The sequence below is a fragment of the Nerophis ophidion genome, linkage group LG02 (assembly GCF_033978795.1).
Source record: "Nerophis ophidion isolate RoL-2023_Sa linkage group LG02, RoL_Noph_v1.0, whole genome shotgun sequence".
NCBI classification, from domain to species: Eukaryota; Metazoa; Chordata; class Actinopteri; order Syngnathiformes; family Syngnathidae; genus Nerophis; species Nerophis ophidion.
The window spans coordinates 74,474,950-74,495,288 of NC_084612.1; the positions used below are offsets into that span (position 1 = coordinate 74,474,950).

At 40.3% G+C, this 20,339-nt stretch overlaps 1 protein-coding gene across 2 annotated transcripts in view; it reads right to left on the bottom strand.

The window, feature by feature from the left end:
- Positions 1-19,060, bottom strand: part of ippk (inositol 1,3,4,5,6-pentakisphosphate 2-kinase) — a 30,757-nt gene extending 11,697 nt beyond the window's left edge. The window contains exons 1-8 of one of the 2 annotated variants that reach the window (XM_061890821.1): positions 18,840-19,060; positions 14,180-14,239; positions 11,372-11,467; positions 6,259-6,325; positions 6,050-6,168; positions 1,840-1,929; positions 1,702-1,760; positions 1,559-1,631 (exon numbers count right to left, since the gene is read on the bottom strand). In XM_061890821.1, the coding sequence (XP_061746805.1) occupies positions 1,559-1,631; positions 1,702-1,760; positions 1,840-1,929; positions 6,050-6,168; positions 6,259-6,325; positions 11,372-11,467; positions 14,180-14,239; positions 18,840-18,920 (645 nt within the window). In that variant the 5' untranslated portion in view covers positions 18,921-19,060. The remainder of the gene's footprint in view (positions 1-1,558; positions 1,632-1,701; positions 1,761-1,839; positions 1,930-6,049; positions 6,169-6,258; positions 6,326-11,371; positions 11,468-14,179; positions 14,240-18,839) is intronic. The other variant, XM_061890813.1, reaches the window with a different exon arrangement.
- Between the last annotated feature and the right edge of the window lie 1,279 nt (positions 19,061-20,339).

Here is a 20,339-nt window from a genome sequence, read left to right on the forward strand (position 1 = left end):
AAGAAGTTGGGAAAGGTGGCAATAAATATTGATAAAGTTGAGGAATGCTCATTAAACACTTATTTGGAACATCCCACAGGTGTGCAGGCTAATTGGGAACAGGTGGGTGCCATGATTGGGTATAAAAACAGCTTCCCAAAAAAAATGCGCAGTCTTTCGCAAGAAAGGATGGAGCGAGGTACACCCTTTTGTCCACAACTGCGTGAGTAAATAGTCAAAAAGTTTAAGAACAACGTTTCTCAAAGTGCAATTGCAAGAAATTTAGGGATTTCAACATCTACGCTCCATAATATCATCAAAAGGTTCAGAGAATCTGGAGAAATCCCTCCACGTAAGCGGCATGGCTGGAAAGCAACATTGAATGACCGTGACCTTCGATCCCTTCGACGGCAATGTATAAAAAAACAACATCAATCTCTAAAGGATATCACCACACGGGCTCAGGAACACTTCATAAAACCACTGTCAGTAACTACAGTTGGTCGCTACATCTGTAAGTGCAAGTTAAAGCTCTAATATACAAAGCGAAAACCATTTATCAACAACATCCAGAAACGTCGCCAGCTTCTCTAGGCCCAAGATCATCTAAGATGGACTGACGCAAAATGGAAAAGTGTTCTGTAGTCTGACGAGTCCACATTTCAAATTGTTTTTGGAAACTGTGGACGTCGTGTCCTCTGGAACAAAGAGGAAAAGAACCATCCGGATTGTTCTAGGCACAAAATTCTATAGCCAGTATCTGTGATGGTATGGGGGTGCATTGGTGCCCAAGGCATGGGTAACTTACACATCTGTGAAGGCACCATTAATGCTGAAAGGTCCATACAGGTTTTGGAGCAACATATGTTGCCATCCAAGCAACGTTATCATGGATGCTCCTGCTTATTTCAGCAAGACAAAGCCAAGCCACATTCAGCACGTGTTACAACAGCGTGGCTTCGTAAAAAAAGACTTTCCTGGCCTGCCTGCAGTCCAGACCTGTCCCCCATTGAAAATGTGTGACACATTATGAAGTGTAAAATACGACAGCGGAGACCCCGGACTGTTGAACGACTGAAGCTCTACATAAAACAAGAATGGGAAAGAATTCCACTTTCAAAGCTTCAACAATTAGTTTCCTCAGTTCCAGAACGTTTATTGAGTGTTGTTAAAAGAAAAGGTGATGTAACACAGTGGTGAACATGCCCTTTCCCAACTACTTTGGCACGTGTTGCAGCCATGAAATTCTAAGTTAATTATTTGCACAAAAAAAATTTGGTTAATGAGTTTGAACATCAAATATGTTGTCTTTGTAGTGCATCCAAATTAATATGGACTGAAAAAGATTTGCAAATCATTGTATTACGTTTATTTTTTACACCTAACACAATTTCCCAACTCATACGGAAACGGGGTTTGTACGTTGCAAGCCCATTAATCATTTTGTTTTTTTCCATAATCATGAGAAACCATAATAGAAATCAAAATGTGATTACTCGTCCAGCCTTATGGTATCAACTTGTGTGAGGGTGTGTCTTGTGGCGAGGGTTGTGCAACAAACTTGTAAAACGTGTGTCACCTTGAAGATTTTGAAGTTGTTCTGAGGTTCTTCTATGAGTTGTCTGATGGCAAAGTGCATTCTCTGTCTGCTCCTGAGGAGAGGAGACAAGCGAGGCGTGACAAAGGTGCAAAGATGAGCTGTGAGCTCTAAGCTGGACTCACCCTGAGAACAAGTCCAGAGGACAGTACAGGCTGCGTCTCTTCCAGCGCCCGTTGGTCACCTGAGGTGGCAGACGGCAGCGGTCAAAAAACAACACGGACTGCGGCCGTCTGCGGCTTGACAGGAAGAATGTGGTTCACCTTGTAGTGTTGGTGCATGCAGAAGCGACACACTTTGGTCTTCACGTCTCTGCTGATGTGCTTGGAGGACGGCAGGAAGCCACACTTGGGCTGGAACAACACAATAACAGGCTTTCTGCAGCAAATCTAATTGAATGTTTTTTAATGCCACTAAAAATATTTTCAATGCGTATGTCCGGCTGCAGATATATTGTACATCGACAAAAGCATACAATGTCTGTTGAAAGTAGCTGAAGTTTATATTAACTGTTACTCTATAGTGAATTAGAGCAGTGTGGATTATTCACAACATTGTTTTTTTAGAACATATTTGATGACCTTGTTGAATATAATACATTAATAATCTTATATGAAGCATTTAAAAAATTATTGCCTCCTAATCCACAACGTTTTGTTTTTTTATAAGACGAGTGCAGGCTCATTACTTCAGAGGCTTTGGATATTTCTCATTGCCGAGAGCTCAAACCACTCAAACGTTTCAGTGTGTCTGTATGCGGAGTAAAACTATGTTAGTGTGTGTTTATATGCGGAGTAAAACTATGTTTGTGTGTGTCTATATGCGGGGTAAAACTATGTTTGTGTGTGTGTCTGTATGCGGAATAAAACTATGTTTGTGTGTGTTTATATGCGGGGTAAAACTATGTTTGTGTGTGTCTGTATGCGGAGTAAAACTATGTTTGTGTGTGTTTATATGCGGAGTAAAACTATGTTTGTGTGTGTTTATATGCGGAGTAAAACTATGTTTGTGTGTGTGTCTATATGCGGGGTAAAACTATGTTTGTGTGTGTCTGTATGCGGGGTAAAACTATGTTTGTGTGTGTCTGTATGCGGGGTAAAACTATGTTTGTGTGTGTCTGTATGCGGGGTAAAACTGTTTGTGTGTGTCTATATGCGGAGTAAAACTATGTTTGTGTGTGTCTATATGCGGAGTAAAACTGTTTGTGTGTGTGTCTGTATGAGGAGTAAAACTATGTTTGTGGCTATATGCGGAGTAAAACTGTTTGTGTGTGTGTCTATGCAGAGTAAAACTATATTTGTGTGTGTGTCTATATGCGGAGTAAAACTGTTTGTGTCTATATGCGGAGTAAAACTATGTTTGTGTGTGTCTATATGCGGAGTAAAACTGTGTTTGTGTGTGTGTCTGTATGATGAGTAAAAATTTGTTTGTGGCTATATGCGGAGTAAAACTATGTTTGTGTGTGTGTCTATGCAGAGTAAAACTATGTTTGTGTGTGTTTATATGCGGAGTAAAACTATGTTTGTGTGTGTGTCTATATGCGGGGTAAAACTATGTTTGTGTGTGTCTGTATGCGGGGTAAAACTATGTTTGTGTGTGTCTGTATGCGGGGTAAAACTGTTTGTGTGTGTCTGTATGCGGGGTAAAACTATGTTTGTGTGTGTCTATATGCGGAGTAAAACTGTTTGTGTGTGTGTCTGTATGAGGAGTAAAACTATGTTTGTGGCTATATGCGGAGTAAAACTATGTTTGTGTGTGTGTCTATATGCGGAGTAAAACTGTTTGTGTCTATATGCGGAGTAAAACTATGTTTGTGTGTGTCTATATGCGGAGTAAAACTGTTTGTGTGTGTGTCTGTATGAGGAGTAAAAATTTGTTTGTGGCTATATGCGGAGTAAAACTATGTTTGTGTGTGTGTCTATGCAGAGTAAAACTATGTTTGTGTGTGTCTGTATGAGGAGTAAAACTATGTTTGTGTGTGTCTATATGCGGGGTAAAACTATGTTTGTGTGTGTCTGTATGCGGGGTAAAACTATGTTTGTGTGTGTCTATATGCGGGGTAAAACTATGTTTGTGTGTGTCTGTATGCGGGGTAAAACTGTTTGTGTGTGTCTATATGCGGGTTAAAACTATGTTTGTGTGTGTGTCTGTATGCGGGGTAAAACTATGTTAGTGTGTGTCTGTATGCGGAGTAAAACTATGTTTGTGTGTGTCTATATGCGGAGTAAAACCATGTTTGTGGCTATATGCGTAGTAAAACTATGTTTGTGTGTCTATATGCGGAGTAAAACTGTTTGTGTCTATATGCGGAGTAAAACTATGTTTGTGTGTGTGTCCATATGCGGAGTAAAACTGTGTTTGTGTGTGTGTCTGTATGAGGAGTAAAACTATGTTTGTGTGTGTCTATATGCGGGGTAAAACTATGTTTGTGTGTGTCTGTATGCGGGGTAAAACTATGTTTGTGTGTGTCTATATGCGGGGTAAAACTGTTTGTGTGTGTCTGTATGTGGGTTAAAACTATGTTTGTGTGTGTCTGTATGCGGAGTAAAACTATGTTTGTGTGTCTATATGCGGAGTAAAACTGTTTGTGTCTATATGCGGAGTAAAACTATGTTTGTGTGTGTCTATATGCGGAGTAAAACTGTGTTTGTGTGTGTGTCTGTATGAGGAGTAAAACTATGTTTGTGGCTATATGCGGAGTAAAACTATGTTTGTGTGTGTGTCTATGCAGAGTAAAACTATGTTTGTGTGTGTCTGTATGCGGAGTAAAACTGTGTTTGTGTGTGTGTCTGTATGAGGAGTAAAACTATGTTTGTGTGTGTCTATATGCGGGGTAAAACTATGTTTGTGTGTGTGTCTGTATGCGGGGTAAAACTATGTTTGTGTCTATATGCGGAGTAAAACTATGTTTGTGTGTGTGTCTGTGTGAGGAGTAAAACTATGTTTGTGTCTATATGCGGAGTAAAACTATGTTTGTGTGTGTGTCTGTGTGAGGAGTAAAACTATGTTTTTATGTCTATATGCGGAGTAAAACTATGTGTGTGTGTCTGTATGAGGAGTAAAACTGTGTTTATAGGCGGAGTAAAACTATGTTTGTGTGTGTCTATATGCGGAGTAAAACTATGTTTGTGTGTGTGTCTATATGCGGAGTAAAACTATGTTTGTGTGTGTGTCTATATGCGGGGTAAAACTATGTTTATATATCCATCCATCCATTTTCTACCGCTTATTCCCTTATATATGCGGAGTAAAATTATGTTTGTGTCTATATGCGGAGTAAAACTATGTTTGTGTCTATATGCGGAGTAAAACTATGTTTGTGTGTGTCTATATGCGGAGTAAAACTATGTTTGTGTGTGTCTATATGCGGAGTAAAACTATGTTTGTGTGTATGTCTGTATGAGGAGTAAAACTATGTTTGTGTGTGTGTCTATATGCGGGGTAAAACTATGTTTATATATGCGGAGTAAAATTATGTTTGTGTCTATATGCGGAGTAAAACTATGTTTGTGTCTATATGCGGAGTAAAACTATGTTTGTGTGTGTCTATATGCGGAGTAAAACTATGTTTGTGTGTGTCTATATGCGGAGTAAAACTATGTTTGTGTGTATGTCTGTATGAGGAGTAAAACTATGTTTGTGTGTGTGTCTATATGCGGTGTAAAACTATGTTTGTGTGTGTGTGTCTGTATGCGGTGTAAAACTATGTTAAGCACCACCCACCTCCGAACGACAAGTGCAGCAGGCATTTGCTGCAGGGACGTGGTCTCACTGCGAACAATAGTCCTTTCTTGTCGGGAGAACAAGTCACCATGGCTTTGAACCTGATATTTTCATAATGTAGCCTTTTCTTTCTCCATTTATGTTCGCTATTTTCCCGCTTGTGGCTCATCACTAACTAGTGAACAGACACGAGTGCGTTAATTGCCTGTAAAAAAAATGTGTGCCGTCATTAAAATTTATAGTTAAATGTTACTGCGTTAACTTTGACAGCCCTAATATACATTCATACACATTTGAGTGTCTTTAAAGTGTGCAGTTTTTTACTAAAATAGGGACTTTTGTCATGGTTGGAACCAATTATTCATGTTTCGTTGTACTTGTGCAATGACAAGACCTACCTACCTACCTTTATAATGATTCCTGCTTCAAAATACAAAGATTTTGTTTGGTGAACCAATAATTAAGTTCATAGATTGAAGTTCAACTATATTTATTTTTCTTTAGCTGCCAGTTTTGGTAGCGTTGTGGGGCCAACTAAAGTTGCTTTGTTGGTAACGCTAAATATATTAGGCCCCGTTACGTGCTGCCTGCCTTTAATCGTTGACTTGCGATTAGCTAACGTGTGATTTCACCGCATTATATTTTTAATGCCTCTGGACATTGAATTGAATGACCCGCGGAAGCCCTGAATAGTGAGATCGTGACATCATAACGACCGTCCTCTGAGCCTAAAAGTGTGTGCAGGTGTACCTTGATTTCCACACACAGTGGGGGAGGGCGTGATGGCTGCAGGAGGCTTGGCGATGTCAGATTTGGCAGGCAGAGGGCACAGCCGCTGTAAATGTCCATCACTTTATCACAACGCCACGCTGACACGCACACAAGGACAAAAATACACTTGTTATTTCTTCTTTTTATGGACACAAAGTAGGGTCCAGTGGGATTGATGTCAGTTTTACCAGGGCGCTGATGTTGAACTTTGATTGACAGCTGTCGCACAAACTCCAGGGGCAGCTTGACGACTTCCTGTAGACAAGTTCAACGTTCATTATCAACGACGCGATGACTTTAATTAATCCCATACTCCGGCCTTCTATTTCTTTAGCGACCCGTGTCGGCCTGAATAGATGACGTAGTGACACTCTTCTTAGCGACACAAACTCACGTTCCCCCAATTTACCACATTTGGGATGTAAAAGTTGTTTGAAAACACGTTGATGCTAATACATGCTTTTATTACAAGTGGTATAGATTATTGTAATGACCTGCTTTCTGGTCTTCCTAAAAAGGTTATTGCACCTTCACAACTACTCCAAAATTCAGCGGCGCCTGTCGTGATGAAGACCAGAAGGTGGGCTCACATTACACCAGTTTTAAAATCTCTGCATTGGTTCCCCGTGTGTTTCAGGATCAATTTTAAGGTAGCGTATTTTTCAGACTAAAAGTCGCAGTTTTTTTCATAGTTTGGCCAGGGATGCGACTTATACTCAGGAGCGACTTACCTGCGAAATTATTAACATATTACCATAAAATACCAAATAATATTATTTACCTCATTCACGTAAGAGACTAAACGTATAAGATTTCATGGGATTTAGCGATTAGGAGTGACAGATTGTTTGGTAAAGGTATCCATCCATCCATTTTCTACCGCTTATTCCCTTTTTGGGGTCGCGGGGGGCGCTGGCGCCTATCTCAGCTACAATCGGGCGGAAGGCGGGGTACACCCTGGACAAGTCGCCACCTCATCGCAGGGCCAACACAGATAGACAGACAACATTCACACTCACATTCACACACTAGGGCCAATTTTAATGTTGCCAATCAACCTATCCCCAGGTATAGCATGTTCTATATGTTATAGTTATTTGAATGACGCTTACCATAATATGTTAGGTTAACATAGCAGTTGGTTATTTATGCCTAATATAACGTACACTTATTCAGCCTGTTGTTCACTATTCTTTATTTATTTTAAATTGCCTTTCAAATGTCTATTCTTGGTGTTGGGTTTTATCAAATACATTTTCCCCAAAAATGCAACTTATACTCCAGTGCGACTTATATATGTTTTTTTCCTTCTTTATTATACATTTTCGGCAGGAGCGACTTATACTCCGAAAAATACGGTACTTCTTTTGGTCTATAAATGTTTTTATGGTAATGGGCCTTCGTATCTTTCAGATTGCTTTTACTCTCTGGGCCCTGAGATCCTCCGGCACTCATCTCCTATATATTCCCAAAGTCAGGACACAAAGTCATGGGATGGCATTTTCCCTGTTCTATGGAACAGCTTGCCGGTGGACCTCAGGGCTGCAGACAACGTTCATGTTTATAAGAGCAGGCTAAGACCCACCTTTTCGATTTGGCTTTTACCTGATATTCATTATTTTTTATTGATGTCATTTGTATTTTACTTTTTATCCTTTTAGTTATGCAAGATTTGATTTAGTTATATATATATTTTTTGGTTTTTAGTTTTTTCTATTAATCTTCATATGTCTTACTTGTATTTTATTATTTATCTCTACACATGGTTCTTACTGTTTTACGAGTTTTATCATTTTTATTTTTACAACATTTCTCAGATGAGCCATCTGCTTTAGGGGTTATTGGCCGTGCTTGTGGGGGCGCTTTTGTGTCAGCGTCCTGGTGGCCATAGTCTGATGACCTCATGGTCCTAGAGGGGCGGGGGTTGCCCACTTCTGAGGTCCTCTCCAAGGTTTCTCATAGTCAGCATTGTTACTGGCGTCCCACTGGATGTGAATTCTCCCTGCCCACTGGGTGTGAGTTTTCCTTGCCCTTTTGTGGGTTCTTCCGAGGATGTCGTAGTCGTAATGGTTTGTACAGTCCTTTGAGACATTTGTGATTTGGGGCTATATAAATAAACATTGATTGATTGATTGATTGATGGTGCAGATGTGATAGTGTTTACTCACATGTCTCCTCTGTACTCAGCCATATAGTTGCATATGTGTGTGTGTGTGTGTGTGTGTGCGTGTGTGTGTGTGTGTGTGTGTGTGTGTGTGTGTTAATGGTGGATATGAGTCAGCGGGGTATTGTTTTTAACTCTGTAAAGCACTTTGCATTGCATTTCTTTTATGTATGAAAAGCGCTTTATAAATAAAGCTTGATTTGATTTGAAAAGATTGAGTCACGTTCCTGCTTGGTTCCAACATGCAGCGTGTTTATCAGCGTCCATCACAACATAAGTCCTTTACGTGTCTAAAAGGGGACATCAGCTGACTGGTTGTTCTCAGCAGTGAGTGTTATAACTAAAAGAAACACAGAGATGTTGTCACAGAGTCTAAAGCTGCATTGTGAACGCTTGAATGAACAAGGATTAGAATTTTTGCGTTGCGCCATTTTGCCTGCAGCTAAGGCTTGTTTGACTCTTAATGAGATGTAATTAGTGTGGCGAGTGAACAAGACATGACAATGATATCAAAATGATCTCTGGCCAGAGCTGCAAAAAAGGAGTGAAAGTGGAAAGACATTAGCCAGGAAGGAAATACGCAACACAAGAGGTAAAAAGCCCCACTGTTGATGCTTTGCTTGTCCACACAAACATTCTCAATGCTTCCACAAATACTTCAAACCTGTTTTCCATTTCTTTCAAAGACTTCGTATGTTTAACTACACTAACTTGTGTACACAGTCTAACAAGGCAACTTCCTCCAAGTCAACCTGTTGTGTTGCTCAATTTCTCATCAGCCACTTTCACATTTCCTGTCAATCCGGCGCTTTTCCCTCTTTTTGAATTTTTTTATAAAAATTGGATGACTTATGGCTTGGCGATATGGACCAAAACTCATATCCGAATATATTTTGGCGACCCATTAGTTAAAAAAGTTTGTTGATATTTTTAAACTGTCAGAAGCACGCAACAAAAGTTTACAAAACACAGTTTTACAGTTAAAACATGAGCTCAGTATTGTTATCGGCCGATCTCATGGATGAACAGTATCGGTATGGTCAGCATAAACATTCTTACTCTATACTTCATTGCCAGTGGTCTGATATTTATTTTTAAAAAGTAACTACAGTTACTTGTTACTTTACCAGAAAAGTAACTAAATTACTTTTTATTAAACGTAATTACAAAGGAAATTAATTCATACGTTACTTCAAATAAACTTCAAATATCTTGCAGTTGAGCGACGTGAGAGCAGTGTATGCTTTGAAAAGGCGGCGCCTGTTGCCGACTTACGTATGACCTCATCCAGGAGCTGCGTTTGTTAGCTTTAACAATTAGCACTGCATCTGTTTGAATCTTTTTACCGGATTGTGTTACCTCTGGTTAATAAAGAGCCTGAAAGTGCTTCGCCGGCTGTCATATCTCCTTGTCAACAAACGGTGTATTGTTTGGATGGCGAGTTTGTCACTTCAGACATTGATTTGAGGTTCATTATTTCTATCGTGTGCGTATGTTATTTGATATCAAGTTCATTTTAGTGCGCTGCTGCTTGTTGCTTTCACCAGTAAAAAATATTTCCTGCATTGAACTTGCTGCATTTATGACGCTGTCTTGTTATTGACGTTAAAGGCCTACTGAAAGCCACTACTACCCACCACGCAGTCTGATAGTTTATATATCAATGATGAAATAGTAACATTGCAACACATGCCAATACAGCCTTTTTAGTTTACTAAATTGCAATTTTAAATTTCGCGCGAAGTATCCTGTTCAAAACGTTGGTATGATGACGCGTGCGTGACGTCTCGGGTTGTAGCGGACATTTTTTTCCAGCCTGATCCAAGCTATAAGTAGTCTGCTTTATTCGCATAATTACACAGTATTCTGGACATCTGTGTTGCTGAAACTTTTGCAATTTGTTCAATTAATAATGGAGACATCAAAGAAGAAAGATGTAGGTGGGAAGCGGTGTATTGCAGCTGCCTTCAGCAACACAAACACAGCCGGTGTTTCCTTGTTTACATTCCCAAAGGTGAAGCTTTACTATGGAACAGAGCGGTCAAGCGAACATGGTTTCCGATCACATGTGAACCGGCAGTTTTCGGTGAGAAAATTGTGGTAATAAGTCAGGTTTTAAGGTAGACATGAGCGGAGCTTGCGTCGTTCTTCCTGCAGCTGTCAAAGAGGGCGTGGCTTCCCTCAGAGACACTGGCGGTCACCACACCTGTGGCCACACCCCTCCGACTTTCAGGTACCATATAATCTCACTAAAACACTAGTAAAACAATAAGCAGATAAGGGATTTTCCAGAATTATCCAAGTAAATGTGTCTAATAACATCTGAATCGCTCCCACTGCCCTCGCCTTTTTTTTTTCTCTAGTCCTTCAGTCTCACTATCCTCATCCACAAATCTTTTACCCTTGCTCAAATTAATGGGGAAATTGTCGCTTTCTCGGTCCGAATCGCTCTCGCTGCTGGTGTCCATGATTGTAAACAATGTGAGGAGCTCTACAACCGGTGACGTCACGCACACAACATCTGCTACTTCCGGTACAGGCAAGGCTTTTTTATGATTGTAAACAATGTGAGGAGCTCTACAACCGGTGACGTCACGCACACAACATCTGCTACTTCCGGTACAGGCAAGGCTTTTTTATTAGCGACCAAAAGTTGCGAACTTTATCGTCGATGTTCTCTACTAAACCCTTAAAGAAAAAATATGGCAATATTGCAAAATGATCAAGTATGACACAGAATGGACCTGCTATCCCCGTTTAAATAAGAAAATCTCATTTCAGAGGCCTTAAAAGTAGTGTACAGCAAGCTATCGCTAACGGCTTTGCATCGTACCTAAAAGTAATTAATTGGATTACCTTTTACCAGTAAAAGTAGGAACCGTGTTCATTGGAACTGCACAGTGAATGTATCATCACCACCCTTTACTGCAGAGTACTTACACAGACTTCAGAATATCACTACTGTATATTTGTTTTGGGAAATGCATGTCAAAAAGATCTATGAAGGCTTTAAGCTAGTGTTCATAAAGGGTGGTAGCAATTTCTCAACTTATTGCTTCTGGAACACAACCTGCATGGTGGGAAACAAACTGCAGTAGAGTAGTTTGTTTGTTCCGATGAAAAGAAAGATGGCGTACCCCGCTGTGGATGAACTTCTCTCCCAGCAAGCTGCTCATCACGTTGGTGCTGAAGTCAACAATGTTCTGGATCTGCCTGAAGGCCTGCTCTGTCGTCTGCAGCACACAAACACATCAGCATACTGTTCATTAGCAGTTTAGCATCGCATGCTAACAAGCACGAGCAGTACTCTCTATAGTTACATTTCCCCTTAACAATTTCAATCATGGTTCAGAAGGAAGATGCAGGTGCACATTTTCTTTTTTTACATTTTAATTTTGAATTAGGTCCAAACGACAGATCGACCGATATTTGGCATTTTGACTTTACTGGCCTCTTTTTATCAGACTTATTGTTTTTGTTTTTACAACTACAACATAACTACATCAGCATATACAATAAATACACACAAGAAAACACATATTAAGAATAAGTAGTACTAAGTTATGTTTGAAAAATGACAACAACAATAATAAACACTGTTAAATGTGTAACTGGACATTAATATTTTGTACAAGCAAAAATGTTGACACACTAGTTATGCAATTTTTTTTTATATTATTCTATTCTTAAATGGAGGAAAAAAACATGCAAGAAAAAAGTACAAAAAAAATGGTATGTAATGAGAACAACCGGAAATGTTTTAACTAACAATTAATAAAAATATTGAATTACTTTTTGATATGTGTTTATAATACAACATACACATAATAAACCCCACTGTCTTGAATTTCCAATAATTTCTACAACTATATTTTTTGTGATAGAGTGATTGGAGCACATACAAAAAACATTCATGAAGTTTGGTTCTTTTATGAATTTATTATGGCTCTACTGAAAATGTGAGCAAATCTGCTGGGTCAAAAGTATACATACAGCAATGTTAATATTTGCTTACATGTCCTTTGGCAAGTTTCACTGCACTTTTGGTAGCCATCCATGAGCTTCTAGTTGAATTTTTGACCACTCCTCTTGACAAAATTGGTGCAGTTCAGCTAAATCTATGGGTTTTCGAACATGGACTTGTTTCTTCAGCATTGTCCACACGTTTATAGGACTTTGAGAAGGCCATTCTAAAACCTTCATTCTAGCCTGATTTAGCCATTCCTTTACCACTTTTGACGTGTGTTTGGGGTCATTGTCCTGTTGGAACACCCAACTGTGCCCAAGACCCAACCTCCGGGCTGATGGTTTTAGGTTGTCCTGAAGAATTTGGAGGTAATCCTCCTTTTTCATTGTCCCATTTACTCTCTGTAAAACACCAGTTCCATTGGCAGCAAAACAGGCCGAGAGCATAATACTACCACCACCATGCTTGACGGTAGGGATGGTGTTCCTGGGATTAAAGTTCCACCTTTTGTCCTCCAAACATATTGCTGGGTATTGTGGCCAAACAGCTACATTTTTGTTTCATTCCAATTTTCCTTACTGTTCTTCCATGAATCTGCATGGTGGTAGTTTATAACTATAACATAACAAACAAGTCAAAGAAAAACATGCTTTATGTTTAATCCATAGACATTATTTTTCAATATTAGATCTGTCACACAGACCATAAATACATAGCATACATACATAGATAGACCATAGCACAAAATCTGACCACAAAACTTTCCTCCAGAAGGTCTTATCTCTGTCCATGTGGTGTCAGATGAAACAAAAGTTCAAGCAGAAGCTTGTGGATGGCTACCAAAAGCGCCTTATTGCAGTGAAACTTGCCAAGGGACATGTAAGCAAATATTAACATTAGGGATGCACCAATTAATCGGTAATCGAATATATTCGGCCGAATATGCCAAAAAAAGCCACATTCGGCCTTCGGTGGAATGAGTTAAGAACAAGGCCGAATAGTGGCGTGTGACGCAATTTTTTGACGCGGTGACGCAATCAACCAACGTGCAGTGACGTTGGGATATGTTGTGTACCTGTATAAGTGTATGAGGTTACAAGCACACACTTATTGAGATTTAGTGGGGCCTCTGTTTACATTATTAGCCTGTTGTGTAGGCTACCTGTATAAGTGTATGAGGTTACAAGCACACACTTAATTGAGATTTACTTGAGCCTTCTGTTTACATTATTAGCATATCTACTGTGGCTAAGCAGACTTTTGCCAAAAGGACAATAATTCATTTGTTGTGGGTTTATCCACTTTAATGCACTTTATTTTTTTTGGAATGCATGTTTTGTTTGAAGGCCTAATATAAATGAAAAACCTTGTGCTTTTTTTGAAAAGCAAAGGCTACTGGAATATTAAAAAAATGTCAATATTCAATAAAAAATTACTTTATTTGAAAAACATGTCTAAATATTTATTCTAGGCTATTTATGCAATATTTAAAAAATTGTGAAAAACTGCATTCATTATTCGGTATTCGGCCAAGCTTTTAAATTTTATTCGGCTTCGGCCACAAATTTTCATTTCGGTGCATCCTTAATTAACATAGCTGTATGTATACTTTTGACCTAGCAGATTTGCTCATATTTTCAGTAGACCTATAATAAATATGTTATCCAATCACTCTACCACAAAAAAATAAGAGTTGTAGAAATGATTGGAAACTCAAGACAGCCATGACATTACGTTCTTTACAAGTGTATGTAAACTTTTGACAACGACTGTATGAATATCGATTACTGCCCTCCCTGACTGTTACAAATCGGCCTGGTAAAAAAACCTTATCGGTCGATCTGAACAAGTCAAAACTGACAGACAAAGCAAGAAGAGCAGGTAATGCGTTGATCAGGGCGTGCACACCCCGAAACAGCATGTCCTGTCATGTAAGCTGTTGTCTCCGAGGAAGTGTCCCACGGAAACTCATATTTACCTGCGGGGGGTTTTCAGAGTCCTCAGCCGGATATTTGAGCAGACGCAGGACTTTGGAGAGCTGTGAGGACGACATTAGCACAACATCAGACGTCACTTCCTGCGTCATTGAAGCAATAAAACTAGAATAAGGTATTAAAGGCCTACTGAAAGCCACTACTAGCCACCACGCAGTCTGATAGTTTATATATAAATGATGAAATATTAACATTGCAACACATGCCAATACGGACTTTTTAGTTTACTAAATTGCAATTTTAAATTTCTCGGGAGTTTCGTCTTGAAAACGTTGTGTAATGATGCCGTGTACGCAAGACGTCACAGGTTTTTAGGAAGTATGAGCGCTGCACACACACACAGCTAAAAGTCGTCTGTTTTAACGCCATAATTACACAGTTTTTGAGATTTGCGTTGCTGAATCATTTGCAATTTATTCAATTAACATTGGAGAAGTCACAGTAGAAAGATGGAGTTGGGAAGCTTTAGCCTTTAGCCACACAAACACATGGTGATTCCTTGTTTAAAATTCCTAGAGGTGAAACTTTACTATGGATCAAAGTGCGGTCAAGCGAACATGGATCACGACGGAATGTCAACCAGCAGGTTTCGGTGAGAAAATGGTGGTTAAAAAGTCGCTTCTTACCGGAGAAAAGCTGAGCTTGTGCCGTCCATAGCTGCCGTCGACTCCCCTGAGACATTGCACGTCAACACACCCGTGGAGACACACCTCCGACTATCAGGTAATATTAAACTCACTAAAACACTAGCAACACAATAGAAAGATAAGGGATTTCCCAGAATGATCCTAGTAAATGTGTTTAACAACATCAGAATCCGTCCCAATGCAATCGCGTTTTTTTTTTTTCTAGTCTGTCGCTATCAATATCCTCAAACACGAATCTTTCATCCTCGCTCAAATTAAAGGGGAAATTGTCGTTTTCTCGGTCCGAATAGCACTTTTTTTTGGAGGCTCCCATTAAAATCAATGTGAATATGTGAGGAGCCCCCACACTTGTGATGTCATCGTCTGCGACTTCCGGTAGAGGCAGGGCTTTTCTCTTAACACCGAAAGTTGCGAACTTTATCGTGGATGTTCTCTACTAAATCCTTTCAGCAAAAATATGGCAATATCGCGAAATGATCAAGTACGACACATAGAATGGACCTGCTATCCCCGTTTAAATAAGAACATCTCATTTCAGTAGGCCTTTAAGGCTATGTCTACACTGAGCCGGATAACCCCTGTAAGGAATAATTATTTAGCCTAAGCCCCGTTTCAGCCACACTAAACCATTGTTTAAGGTTCCCCTCCCTGGATAAAATTTTACACGGGTAAGTGCGCCGTGTATTTCTTGAATCTCCGGCTCATAGCTCAGTTTACAAACTGAGTTCGGAGAGGAAGTGACGCCAGAAAGGCCGCGCCACAGCCAGCTTCATAATAAAGCGGTTTTGTAACCACTGGAAAAATGGAGGCGAGTCATCCAGACATGCCCATGTTTCTCCTTCTACATGTACATGCTTGTGGAAATCACACATGGATATCTTAAGACAGGGGTAGGGAACCTATGGCTCTAGAGCCAGATGTGGCTCTTTTGATGACTGCATCTGGCTCTCTGATAAATCTGAGCTGACATTGCTTAACACGATAATAATGAATAATTCCACTTGTAATCATAGTGTTAAACATAACATTCAAAATACAAAACATTCTCATGTATTTTTATGTTCAAGAAGTTGCGTTAATGGTAAGAAGTAATTTATTTATTATTGGTTCTTGTTGGGCTTGCCCTCCTGGGGGTTTTTCAGACCACCAAGCACCGACATGAGAGCCTGTTTTAGGGTTTAAAAATTGTTTTGTTTTTTTCAATTAGTCTCTGTTGCTTTCCAGCAATTGTCTTTCTCTTTCGTCATCACTCGCCCTCTGGCTCCAGCCCCAACCCTGTGTCTCCTCCTGGCTGCTGCTTATAACAGAGCGCCAGGTGATTAGATAACAAAGCCCAGGTGGGCCATCCACGCACCCGTCGCTGATTTCGAGGCTGGTCCTGGCAACATCCTGCTTTGCTGCAGGCCACGCCCCCTCCACAGTTAGCTTCAAAATAACAATGTTATTACAAGGAATAAAAGACCTATTTTACTCTGGAAATGTTGGTCTTACTTAAAAATGCACGCGTTTAGTTGTGTTCAGTGTTAAAAAAAATGTTATATGGCTCTTAGGGAAATACATTTTAAAATATTTGGCTTTTTGGCTCTCTCAGCCAAAAAGGTTCCCGACCCCTGCCTTAAGAGAAAGCCATTGCAGCTATTAACTGAGTGAGTCATACCAAAGACAATAAAAATGGGAGCCATTACCTCCCTGCTTGGCACGCAGCGTCAAGGGTTGGAATTGGGGGTTAAATCACCAAAAATGATTCCTGGGCGCGGCCACCGCTGCTGCCCACTGCTCCCCTCACCTCCCAGGGGGTGATCAAGGGTGATGGGTCAAATGCAGAAAATAATTTTGCCACACCGAATGTGTTTGTGACAATCATTGGTACTTTAACTTTAGGTTTCGGTTCGGTGGGTGGTTGGGGGCGTGGTTAAGAGGGGAGGAGTATATTTACAGCAGTTGTGTGCACAGTTGTTCACTGCACTCTCTAAAAGCCGTAGATTTTGTCACATATGCATGATTGATTGATTGATTGAAACTTTTATTAGTAGATTGCACAGTTCAGTACATATTCCGTACAATTGACCACTAAATGGTAACACCCCAATAAGTTTTTCAACTTGTTTAAGTCGGGGTCCACGTTAATCAATTCATGGTACAAATATATACTATTAGCATAACACAGTCATCACGCAAGTTAATCATCATAGTATATACATTGAATTATTTACAATACGGGGGGTGGGATGAGGAGCTTTGGTTGATATCAGTACTTCAGTCATCAACAATTGCATCAACCGAGAAATGGACATTGAAACAGCGAAGGTCTTACTTGGTAGGATATGTAAACAGAGTAGAGAACATAGTGTGTTTAGATAGCATAAGAACAAGTATATACATTAGAAATACATTCGATTAATTACATTAGGTCAATCCGGGGAGATAGGATGTGAATGGAGGAGGGTGTTAGTAAAGGGTTGAAGTTGCTTGGAGGTGTTGTGGTGCATGTACAGTAGATGGCGGTATTGTCCTGTTTAAGAGTGTCACAACATTGCTGTTTACGGAAGACAAACTGCTTTACATAAGGCTGAAGCTTAGAGGTGCCAGAGATTTCGCTGCTGCTGCTCCCAAGCTCTGGAACGACCTACCTCTGAGTTTTAGACAAGCCTCCTCTCTGCCTGTTTTTAAATCTCTCTTAAAAACATACTTTTATTCCTTGGCTTTTAACACTGACTGATATCCATCCTGCAACGGTGCCTAATTATACACCTGCTGTGAACCTGTTTTTATGTTTTAATTATTTATTTTTTATCATCAATCAATCAATGTTTATTTATATAGCCCTAAATCACAAATGTCTCAAAGGACTGTACAAACCATTACGACTACGACATCCTCGGAAGAACCCACAAAAGGGCAAGGAAAACTCACACTCAGTGGGCAGGGAGAATTCACATCCAGTGGGACGCCAGTGACAATGCTGACTATGAGAAACCTTGGAGAGGACCTCAGATGTGGGCAACCCCCCCCCCCCCTTTAGGGGACCGAAAGCAATGGATGTCGAGCGGGTCTAACATGATACTGTGAAAGTTCAATCCATAGTGGCTTCATGTTCTGTTTGTGTTGTGTTGTTTGCTCGGTTCTCGTATTATCTTTTAACCTGCCCATTGTACAGCACTTTGGCTACCCCTGTGGTCAATTTTAAATGTGCTTTATAAAAAAAGTTCATTTGATTGCTGTTTACGGCAGACGAACTGCTTTACGGTAGACAAAAACGTGACTGCTGTTGTTGTGTGTTGTTACCGCGCTGGGAGGACGTTAATGAAACTGCCTAACAATAAACCTACATAAGAAACCAAGAACTCGCCCTCGATCATTCAAGGCTGTTTACATTGTGGGAAAGCGGACGTGAAAACAGGCTGCGCTCACTCAGGTCCGCATGGAGCTGGAGGGGACGTGGCCTCCAGCTTCTCCTGAATTTCGGGAGAAAATTTGTTCTGGGATGTTTTCGGGAGCGGCGCTTAATTTCGGGAGTCTCCCGGAAAATCCGGGAGGGTTGGCAAGTATGTTCATCATCATCATCCTGACACCTGTTTCTAAAATGTTGACCCTCTCCTGCTGAAGTTGCAGGATTGCAGCAAACGTGTACTATTGCTCTATCGGCGTGGAATTGTCACAACACTGCTGATGTCATCACTTGTTGCTCAACAACATCGTCGTGCTCGGGCCGGTCCCAGGCGGGAATGAGCGTGTGTGTCCGTGAACGCACCACTCTGCTCGGCTCTCCACCGGCTGACACCCGGCGATTAAGTGTTGGTGAGAAGACTCTGTTTGGTGTTTGAATTGTCTCTCCATTGATGAAACTAACTCAACATGGCCGCGCTTTTTAAAGCCCACGACTACATAAGAATGTTGTTGAAAGACATTAACGGACATTTTCCACTCTTTGATGAAAAGTGTCAAGCTAACATTGGGCGTCCAGCGTTAGCCCAACTTGTTAGCCTCGCCGACTCACCTGGACGTGGGAGACCACCAGGCTCTTGTTGCCCTCCCCGTGGTACCGCCAGTCGTTCTCGTCCATCTTGTCCACTTCCATCGCGGCCAAGGTGGCCTGCCGTCGGCGGACAAAGACTTAACACGCCGCCCGGGGACAAGTCCTCCAACTAGTTGGTCTGGTAGCAGCCAATTCAGACCTCCTTGCACCACCCGGCTGACTAGTGTACACTGAGGCAAACGTACTTCCGGCTAGGATTTCAAAGTAAAGTCTGACCTTATTTTGAACATTAAAATGTTTAGTTTGACTCATTCTGGAAGTATGATACCGAACAAAGATGTTTAATACCGGAATAATACCTACTTAAATCAACAAAATGTTACTTTGTCGGTTAATTCACATGAAAGACAGCCTTTTATGTAAACGAGTTCCGGTCTGACGCAGATTAACTTTGTACATTGACGTTTCATCTTGATTGACAGTCACATCAACAAATCCCCGTCCACATTGTACCCGGATGCTAGGCCCACTTGTCTCTGATTGGTCAGAAAGTTGTTTATGGACGGATCTGCCGAGTTATTGGACAGCATGGCTGATGACGTCAGAAGCGGAAACATCGAGTTGATCATATGACTTATGAGTCATCTTTGCGCCGCTTTCAAGTGACTAGTAAATGACTAAATTACTGAAAAACGTAAATATTGTTCTGTTTTTTCCCATTATGTACAATCTATGTACTAAATTTACGTTTTATGTTTTCCTGTTTCTTCTAGTTAGGACAAATTAATCCTACTTGCCAACTTTGAGACCTCCGATTTCGGGAGGTGGGGGTTGAGGGGGACGGGGGGCGTGGTTAAGAGTAAAGTATTTCATATATATATATATATATATATATATATATATATATATATATATATATATATATGTATGTATATATATTTATAGAAGAAATACTTGACTTTCAGTGAATTCTAGCTATATATATATTTTTTAAATTATATATATATATATATATATATACATATAAATATAAAATAAAATAAATACTTGAATTTCAGTGTTAATTTATACACACATACACACACATAACACTCATCTAATCATTGTTGAGTTAAGGGTTGAATTGTCCATCCTTGTTCTATTCTCTGTCACTATTTTTCTAACCACATGCATGTACAGTAGATGGCAGTATTGTCCTGAGTCACAACATTGCTGTTTACAGCTGACAAACCGCTTTATGGTAGACGAAAACGTGACTGCTGTTGTTGTGTGTTGGTACCGCACTGGGAGGACGTTGATGAAACTGCCTAACAATAAACCCACATAAGAAACCAAGAACTCGCCCTCGATCATTCTACAGTTTTAACGTAATTGGGCAGACACGCTGTTTATATTGTGGGAAAGCGGACGTGAAAACAGGTTGTCCTCACTCAGGTCCGCATGGAGCTGGAGGGGGTGTGGCCTCCAGCTCCACCTGAATTTCGGGAGATTTTCGAGAGAAAATTTGTCCCGGGAGGTTTT